This window comes from Urtica dioica, chromosome 8 (genome assembly GCF_054948205.1).
Source record: "Urtica dioica subsp. dioica isolate 48M chromosome 8, U.dioica_male_clone48M_v1_H2, whole genome shotgun sequence".
NCBI lineage: Eukaryota > Viridiplantae > Streptophyta > Magnoliopsida > Rosales > Urticaceae > Urtica > Urtica dioica.
Genome location: NC_142763.1, coordinates 3,925,113 through 3,935,555, shown reverse-complemented (window position 1 = coordinate 3,935,555; position 10,443 = coordinate 3,925,113). Strand labels below are relative to the sequence as shown.

At 40.1% G+C, this 10,443-nt stretch overlaps 1 protein-coding gene across 1 annotated transcript; it reads left to right on the top strand.

The window, feature by feature from the left end:
• Positions 1-1,230: 1,230 nt before the first annotated feature.
• LOC149387386 (uncharacterized) lies at positions 1,231-2,452 on the top strand. Its single transcript, XM_089622132.1, has 2 exons — positions 1,231-2,175; positions 2,420-2,452. The coding sequence occupies exons 1-2, from the start codon at positions 1,231-1,233 to the stop codon at positions 2,450-2,452; spliced, it is 978 nt and encodes a 325-aa protein (XP_089478258.1).
• The last annotated feature ends 7,991 nt before the right edge of the window (positions 2,453-10,443 follow it).

The following is a 10,443-nucleotide window of genomic DNA, read 5'->3' as shown; positions in this document are numbered from 1 at the left end:
TGCGCTCTCTACCACCACAAAACTATCCTCCACCACAAAACTCGCCTCCACCACCAGGAAACTTGCCTCCACCACCAGGAAACTCGTCTCCACCACGAAACTCGCCTCCACCACCAATGTCGTCTCCACTGCGAAACTCCCCTCCACCACGAAACTCGCCTCCACCACGAAACTCGCCTCCACCACGAAACTCGTCTCCACCACCACGAAACTCGCCTCCACCACCAATGTCGTCTCCACTGCGAAAGTCCCCTCCACCACGAAACTCGCCTCCACCACGAAACTCGTCTCCGCCACCAGGAAACTCGCCTGCACCAGTAAACTCGTCTCCACCACCAGGAAACTCGCCTGCACCAGTAAACTCGTCTCCACCACAAAACTCGCCTGCACCAATAAACTCGCCTCCACCACAAAACCCTAATCCGCCGGCACCACGATCTCCTCCACCACCACGCAACTCCAATCCTCCACTGTATTCGTCGCTGAATTCACATAGCGTCCCAAGTTCATCTACTAGGAGCGGTGCAGACGATGATACAATTGTTTTGGATGTCCATTCTCCTGTATATATTGAGCTTCACGCACTGTATGATAATAAAAAGGCTTTACAAAAACACTTGATGTTGTTCGCTGTAGTCAACAACTTCACATATAAGACAAAGAACTCCGACAAAAAATCTCTGCACATTGTTTGTTCGGGAGAGGGCTGTAATTGGTCTGTTCGAGCTGTGAGAAAGGAAAACACGTCCATATTTCAAATTAGAAGGTAAATTGTCTTTATGTTCCATACGTTCTCTGTCTGTTGACTTCTCTTCTTATTTCTAGTTGATTTCTACTGTTGACGTAGATGTCAACAAACAAAAAGCAGATTGTTGCAGATGTCATCATATGTCAACAATGTTGACGTCTCATGTCAACATTGTTGGAGACGTCAACATTGTTGAAATGAGACGTCAACATTGTTGACATGAGACGTCAACATTGTAGACATCATATGTCAACAGTAGAAATCATATGATGTCAACAATGTTGACGTCTGTGTTATAATTCTAAACTTTTTCCCCGGTGATACTCATGGAAGTTTCATGTTTCAGGTTTGACAAAGACCACAGCTGTGCCTTACACGTAAGGCAAGGACGTCACCCGCAAGCAACGAGTGAGCTAATTGGAGAGGTTGTAAAGCACAAGTGTATTGATCCAACGACGGGTATGTGCAGACCGAAATAGATAATGAGTTATATGCAAATGGACTACGGTGTTTCCATGACTTACAAAAAAGCTTGGCTGTCCAGAGAGAAGGCACTAAAGTCCCTCTACGGTAGTTCGGCAGATTCGTACGCGTTCTTACATAAGTTAAGGTACATGATCGAGACTAAGAATCCCGGTTCTTTTTTTGACCTAGTCACTGGTGAGGGCGGCGTATTTGTCAGTTTTTTCATGGCACTCGGCCCTTGGAGAAGTGGTTGGGAGTACCTTAGACCTGTGATTATCGTTGATGGTACCCATTTGAAGAACTATTATAAAGGAACGTTGTATACAGCATGTGGGATGGATGGAAACAAGCAAATATTTCTGTTAGCCTATTGTGTTGGTCCTTCAGAATCTAACGAGGCGTGGAGTTACTTCTTCGCCAAATTAAAGGACGCATATGGGGAACGGGAGAATCAAGTATTTGTATCTGACAGACGCGCTGGCATAATCAATGGCGTGAGGACGGTATTTCCGAATTGTTATCATGGTTTTTGCATGTTCCATCTATACGGCAATTTGAAGACTGCTTTTAAGGGGATTACGAAGGATGTGAAGTGGAAATTTTACGGTGCCGCAAAGGCATATACGATGAGTGAATGGGAAAGTTACATGGTCATGTTGGACGCTGAAAATCCGGAAATACGTCGATACTTGACAAATGATGTCGGGAACCATAGGTGGGCACGGTTTATGTTCACGGAGAAAAGGTACAGTATCATGACGAACAACAACGCGGAAGCATTGAATGCATTAAACGTAAAAGTGAGACAGTTTCCAGTTGCAAAGTTGATGGATTGGCTAAGAGAGAGGAGTATGAAATGGTTTTATGAACGTCGAGAAGCTGCGGAAAAAACACAAACGATTCTGACAAAAGAATACCACGGCAGAGCGGACAAGTACATTGGATATGCTGTTCGAATGACTGTAAGTGTTTAATAATCGTTGATATGTGTAATCTCATGTCAACATTGTTGACATCTAGAGGTCTACATTGTTGACATTAATGTCAACATTGTAGACATCAGATGTCTACATTGTTGACATCTATGTCAACGATATAGACATCTATGTCTACATTGTAGACATCAGACGTCAACATTGTTGACATATATACGTTGTTGACTTCATTGTTCATAACTATATCTAATCAACCTTTTTTGTATAATAGGTCAGCCATCTTCAGTCAACGAGTTTGAGGTAGTAGACAGAGAGGGGGTCGTATTTGCCGTTAATTTAGATGATAGAACTTGTTCCTGTCATCGATGGCAGGCGCATGATTTTATTTGTCCACACGCAATCGCGGCTTGCCGAGTTCGCAACCGTCCAGTTGAGAACTTTATTTCGAAGGTATATACGACAGAGTATTTGCGGGCAACCTACGCAGCTGTACATCATCCTCATGGCGACATTTCGAGTTGGGATATTCCCCCTGAGGTGGAGAATATCCGCGTTCTTGCGCCTCTGCACCAGGCACGTGCCGCCGGTAGGCCAAAAAAGCGAAGAATACCCTCTCAAGGAGAGGATGTTATTAGGCGCAAGTGTGCGCGTTGCGGGGAAATTGGTCACAATCGTCAAACTTGTAATAGTGCAACTCCTTTGACCTAACCTCCTTTGTCAACCTTTTTTTGTTGATTTCAAAGAATTGTCTACTTTGTTTGTGATTTCAGATATTATATTATCGTGTACTTTGTTTGTAATATCAGATATTATTGTGAGTTCATACTTGTTTGGTTTTGTGATTTCAGATGTCAACAATGTTGACATACATGACAACAATGTTGATATGTATGTAGGTCAACAATGTTGATACTCGGATGTCAACATTGTTGACATCTATGTCAACATTGTTGACATCTGAGTATCAAACATTGTTGACATATCTATGTACACAATATCATAATAAAGTACATATATAATGAAACTGAGATTAAGTTAAGGTTTTACATACCATAATCATTAAAGTACCATACTTTTTACAAAACACTAAGATTAAGTTAAAGTTTTACATACCATAATCATTAATGTACCATAATTTTAACAAAAACTGATACTAAATAAATAAGAGTTTATGAATCAATTTAGCTCATTCATCCTTGTCGTTGTTCGATTGGGCCTCTCTTGCAATTTTCACCGCCCCGTGTCGGTAGAGGTCGATGGTGTACTTTTGTCGGTACATGGCGATGTCATCTTATTTGATTGTCGACACATCAAACCCATGAGTCATAAACTCAATGGCCTTCACGATAAACATGCCACAATCGCCGCTGTTCCACAAAAATAAGGTATTAGACAATTAAATTTTTGTATTATTCGTAATATTAAACATGTAACTATGTACGTACCCATTTCCCTGTTGTGGCATGTTGGCAGCAGTTCCGACTTTGAACTTGGCTGAACTGGTGTCTTCAATACCCAATCTATCAAACGCATGAAGAAAACAAAGAGCTAATGGGATGAATTCAGCCAGTTTTTGCACGTGGGACGTCACCATTTGCCTATGGTATTTGTTTTCGGACATTGAATCGTATATTGTAATAGACCGCTCCCGAATGTTCACAAGTAGAAGGAGCCAGTGCGACCTATCAGCGTGACAAACAGGCACGTATACGACATCAACGTCCACCCACGGCGATGAGTGCTTCAAGGATTTGTTTGTGGCAGTTATGTAGTCCACGATACGGGACTGATTTGCCCAATCAAATTCATCCTTGTTCTCACACTTTACCCACGATTCATATCCATGGATACAATAGTTGTGAAAGAAGGCGTTCATTATTGTGAACGACTCTTTTAGTTGACCCAACCACCGCTTCTTCCTAAGGTAGAATGATATAACATCGACATGCGGCAATTACAATGAATAGACATGTAAGCATGATATAGATAGGATGACATCAGATAACAACGTTAGATGTCATAAGATGTCAACAATGTTGACATCAGATGTCTAGATAGTTGACATCATTGTTGACATCAGATGTCTAGATTGTTGACATCAGATGTCTACAATGTTGACATCAGATGTCTACATTGTTGACATACGATGTCTACATTGTTGACAAAATATGTCTACAATGTTGACATCAGATGTCTACAATGTTGACATCAGATGTCAACAATGTAGACATTTGATGTTAGGGATCAAAAAAATCATACAAATAAACTGATAGAGAAAGGATTTACCTGATCGGAGAGCCACTCTTCGGGCGTCCACATCGTGTAGAAAAAGGATTTTGATCGCACTTCAAGTTCCGTGAAATTCCACCGCCACGGCATTTTGTCTTCCTTTTTCGAGTACCAACGGCCTTCTTCGTCCTTACTGTTCCTCACTCCAATCTTCAGCCATGTCTCCATTATAAGAACGTCTGCAAGAGAAGTTGGATCTAAAGGAGGAGACAGCGGAATCTTTTGTACCCGATCGACACCTTTTACCAACTTCATAAATGGCCTTGGGACTTGAGTTGGAGTGTATTTTTCTGGAGGTCGAATGACTCTTGTCGGTCGCTTCGGTGAATCTTCTATGTTTATTGGCACCAGCTGCCAAGAGTCCCGATTTTCCTTGTCCCGAGCATCGTTGATCTCGACCTCCATCTCATGTACTGTTTTTCCCTCAGGATCCGAGCCAACCCATATTAGTTGACTGTCATCATACATCTCATCCTCGTACTGTTCAACATCCAACTGCAACATGCGGGCTTTAGACTGTGATTCAGTCAATTCTTCTTGACTGTCTTCTATTTGGCTGTCTTCGTGAACATGGCCTATAAAAAGGAGACCAGACATTACGTTAAACATATTTCAAAAAATACCATACATGTCAACAATTGTCAACATTGTTGACATCAGATGTCAACATTGTTGACATATCATGTCAACATTGTTGACATGTCATGTAAAGACCTATTAGAAGTCTATTACCTTCTTCGGCTTGTGTCTTCCCCTCCCCTTCCATCTGTTCTGAATCGTATATTGTAATAATATTACCTTCTTCGGCTTGTGTCTTTCCCTCCTTTTCCATCTATTATGAATCATCGTTGTTCTCTTCTCTTCATCTTGCTTCTCTTCATCTCCCTTTTCATCGTCTCCATTCTCGTCGTCATCTTTTTTCTCTTCATCTTTCTTTTCTGCTTCATCTTCTTCGTCTTCTTGCTCTTCTTCAACTTGCATGTCTTCTTGTGGCGGCACAGACTCTTCTTCAACTTCTCGAGGCAAAGCCTCAACTTGACTGTCTTCTTGTCGATCCACCGGCTCGACAATCTTGTGGGACAATTCCATAAACTTTTTATTCATACTTGTCTTGAATGATTTGAATTCATGTTTCATGTCAATCTTAAACAAGCTCCACTCTCCTTTCAAGTGGTTGACCGTGTCTTCGACACTCTTCAACCGAGCCTGTGAAAAATTAAAATGTGACAATTTGACAAGCCATATGTTATGTTATCTACATGTTAAAGATCAGTCCATATTACCTCGGAGTCGGTGCTTGGAACTGCAAAAGCAGTTTCGGATGGGAGGGATGTGTCACCTTCAGATTCAATCCGAGCCTGTAATATCAACAATAAATCTCAACAATTTATCAATAATGTCAACAATATATCTATTGTTTGTTGATATCGTCTGTATGTCAACAATGTTGACGTCTGAATGTCAACAATGTTGACATGAGATGTCAACAATGTTGACGTATTATTGAAAACATTGTTGACATCTCATGTCAACATTGTTGACATACAGATGTCAACATTGTTGACATTCAGACGTCAACATTGTTGACATGAGATGTCAACATCTCTTTCAACAAATCTCAACGAAGACAGAAAGTAATTACCTCTGCTTTGTCTTTCTGGTTTTTCTTCTTCTTCTTTTCATCTAACTTAAAAATAGTTTTGGATGGGCGGGACTTGTCTCCAGTAGATTTAATCCGAGCCTGTAATATCAGCAATAAATGTCTTTTTTATCAATAACTGTCAACAATATATCTATAAAGAAGAAAGAATTAAAATATTTACTTACATCTGCTTTGCCTTTTTGGTTTTTTTTTCTTCTTCTTCTTCTCATCTGACTTATAAAACTGATCCTCACCGATGGTGTTGAACGCTAACTCCTCCGATTGAAAATCGATGTTTTGGAAAGTGTTTTCCAACACATGAGTCGTCACCGATTTCCAGCGTCGCATCAGTGGAATAGTTGTTTCTGACACTTTGTCATACACCGCGAGTGACGTGAACACAGGCATCGTCTCGAATGCCCAAATCTGTAGCGGATACAGAAATGAGGGAAGGTTGATCTTCCCTTTTGAGTCGGACTTCCTGCCAACGTTCTTCACGTATTTGACGGCGCTTTCGTGAAAGAATTTCCAAACCACGTTACCCCACGGATATTTGTTAAACCGGTTTAAGTCCTCGACCAGCTTAACGTACGACAAATCAGGAATGTTGGTGTGGCTAGGTGCACCGAGGAGAACGTTGCACAGGAAGTGAAGGATTAAGAACTTTACCCGCCTCTCGGGATTGTCCCACCCTTTGCTCTCCTTCAGTTTAGAAGTCAACACTCCCCGTGACTTCAGCGTGCCATTCTGAAAAATGTCCGAGTACAAACCACCGTCAGCAACTTCATTGTACTCGAGAGCTTCAAAGTTGTCGACGACGCGGAGACCAGTGATTTCCGCGAAGTGCTTTATCGTGAAAGTACGTGGTTGTTTGGCAACCTCAATAAATAGTGCATCTTCGCACTCCTCCTCGCCATCATACCTACCAACCCTCATTAGCAAGTGGTTGATAATCTTCGAAGAGCGGTTGATTTTTGGTAGTTGCAGAAACTGGCCAAAGCAGCAGTTGCTAAACAATGACCTCTCTTCTTCGTTCATATCTGCAGCTTCCTCGAATTTCTCGAGGGATCCAAAGAAACTGAAATTATGGTCAACAATGTTCCCTTCGGGAACAAATCTCGACCAACCCTGAAAATAAAGATTTAACAGATCAAGAAATGATATGAGAATCAAACAATAAATTGTTGACATCTATGTCAACAATGTTGACATCAGATGTCAACATTGAAGACATCTGATGTCAACATTATAGATATCTGACGTCAACATTGTAGACATCTGATGTCAACAATGTAGACATCAGATGTCAACAATGTTGACATCAGATGTCTTCAATGTTGACATCTGATGTCAACATTGTTGACATCATTGTCCACTGTTCTTATAGATTTCAACAATGTTGACATATATGTCTACAATGTTGACATCGATGTCAACATTGTTGATATCTACTCAGAGACAAATACAACAACATTATGAGTATTCAGAGACAAATACAACAACAATACAGACCGATTCTCATGTTCAGAGACAAATATTCCAACACGTATTCAGAGACAAAATCACCAACAAATATTCAGAGATGAACCGATTCCCATGTTCAGAGACTAATATTCGGAAAAATCAAGAAAATTTCATCAACAACACTAACCTTTGAAATTCCCATTCTTGTACGGGGTTTTTTGGGAACCAGTTCTTCCTCTTCCGTGTCGGACGAACTCGCCATGATGTTCTTCCTCTTTGGGGGCTTCGTCGCCGCGATTTTCGTCCGGGGTTTGGGTTTGGGCGAAGTTGTTGTTTTCCGTTTCCGAGCCGGCATTGGACTTGCCGGCTCCTCCGGGACTTTAGTTACAATTCGAGGACTCCGACGCGGGGGTGTCGGACGCAGGGGTGATGGATTTGAGTCCGCCATTTTTCTTCTCGATGTTAGGGGTTCGGGTGAGAAGTGATGGGTTTGAGTGGGTTCAGAAAAGAGAGTTACTGTAGAGACGAAATGGGTGGCTTTGAGTCGACGGTTTCCCGGAGGTTACATGCAGTTACAGAGAGAGAGAGAGAGAGAGAGAGAGAGAGAAGTTCGACGGTTTTGACATGAGAGAGAGGGAAAATGAGAAAAGTTTGAGTTTGATATGAGAAATATGAGAACAATTCGGTCTTCATTTCGGGAGAAAATGGCTGAGTAAACATGATGCCAATTTGTAAAGAAAATAGATAGTGAAGGGCAAACTTGACTTTTTACACTTGTCTTGGTGGCATTTTGGGACAAATTAAGGTTTTAGTAGAATGTGGGAAAAAGTTATCAAAAGAGTGGCAAATAGGGCAATTTCTCAATAATAAAAGGACTGGGTGCTTCAACTTCGTGTGTAAGGGCTTCATCCAAGTTACCAAAAAATAGCTCCGAAAACCGCAGTTGAGCCAGTCTCCACAATCGGCAATCGGCGGAGAAACTTTTGAAATGAAATATAACATCTACTAAGTAATTAGTGTTATTATTAGTTTTCAGGCCATCTAACAAAATATCTATTTTTTCATAAAATAATTTTATACGTACAATGCATGGATTCTTCAAGAACAAGAACCATGCATGTCTTCACAAGTTTCTTGAAAATGTTATTAAAAAATAAAAATTCTTTAAAATGCAACTATAGTGATTTTTATTCTAATAATAAAAGGTCATTTTAAGTGTGGCTTGTTAGAATTCGAATGTCAAGACTTTTTTTTAATATAATAAATACGAGATTTTAGCTATTTTTAACAACAAAAAAGGTAGTTAGACAACTAAAATTACTTGATGATGTAGCTAAATAGGCAATTTAAAGTTATGAATTTACAAAATAGCCAAAGTTTGTCTTAATTTAGTGAAATAGCCAAAATGTGCAGTATGTTGGTTTAAAAAAAAAATTTGAACCCAAGATTAATTTTTTTGAAAGTGATAAATTGCTTATAATAATCTTCAAAAAATTTAATCTTGACTGTCAATTTTTTTTAAACGTAAATTTGGCTACTTTGCTGAAAAGTTGAAATATTGACTATGTTGCTAATCAATAAGTTTCAAATGACTATTTTGTACAATTTTTCCTTTTATTATTCTAGTTTATAGAACCCAATAACAAATATAACATACAAAAGACCAAAATTTAAGTTTTTTTTTTCTTTTCATGTTGTTCCATTATCATGCATTTCATTATCTCATATTCACCACAATAGCTCTTACAATAAAGGGAAATTGCCCTATCTACTACCAAATCACTAACTTTTTCCAATTTCCCACCAAAACCATAATTTGGCCAAAAATGCCACTAACTCAAATGTACAACTACCCTTTTACCCTCCACTTAAATTTTTCTTACAACCCACACCAACTCTCCCTCATATCCCATCTCACTCCTCATTTTCGCTCATTCCCGCTCATATCTCTCCTCTCTCTCTCTCTCTCTCTCTCTCTCTCTCTTTCTCTCTCTCTTCGCGTCAATCTTATCTCTCCTCCTTATTCTCTCGTTCCTGTCAATCTATCTCTTCCTCTCACTCTCTCTTCTCTCTTCTCTCTTCCCGATCTCTCTCTCTCTTTCTCTTTCTTTACCCCAAAGCCACCAGATCCAAGAAACCCAGGAGCCCGAGGTCCAGCTCTCTTTCTCGCACCAGCTCTCTAAAACCCGAGGACCCAAACGCCGATGAGATCTCTCTCTCTTTCTCTTTCTTTACCCCAAAGCCACCAGACCCAAGAAACCCAGGAGCCCGAGGTCCAGCTCTCTTTCTTGCACCAGCTCTCTAAAACCCGAGGACCCAAACGCCGACGAGACTCAAAACTCCAGATTTAGTCCAAGATCAGGTCGCGCACAAGGTTCGTTTCGCTTTTTAGGATATTGCTTGGGATATTTTTTCTATTTTTTGGGTATGTTAAGAATCTTCAGAGTTCATCAGTTGTTTAGGATATTGTTTGTGATATTGTTTGGATGAACTTTGTGGTTAAAATTTTAGGATATTGTTTGGGTAATTTAACTCTACAGAGTTCATCAGTTGTTGACATTAGATGTCAACAATGGACGTCAATTGTTGACATATAATGTCAACAACTTAGATGTCATCAGTTGTTGACATTAGATGTCAACAATGGACATCAATTGTTGACATCTAATGTCAATTTGTTGACATTAGATGTCAACAATGGACGTCAATTGTTGACATCTAATGTCAACAACTGATGAACTCTGTAGAGTTTAGATGTCAATTTGTTGACATTAGATGTCAACAATGGACGTCAACTGTTGACATCTGATGTCAACAACTAATGAATGTTGTTGACTCTAATATTGTCCAAATTATGCAGAAATGTCAGGAAAACACTCTATTGAATCTCCGGTGACAAG

Bases quoted from the DNA above. Each gene is read 5' to 3' on its own strand.
- LOC149387386 (XM_089622132.1), top strand. From the start codon at position 1,231: ATGAGTTATATGCAAATGGACTACGGTGTTTCCATGACTTACAAAAAA. The intron at 2,176-2,419 runs GTAAGTGTTTAA...TTTGTATAATAG, and splicing joins GATATGCTGTTCGAATGACT to GTCAGCCATCTTCAGTCAAC.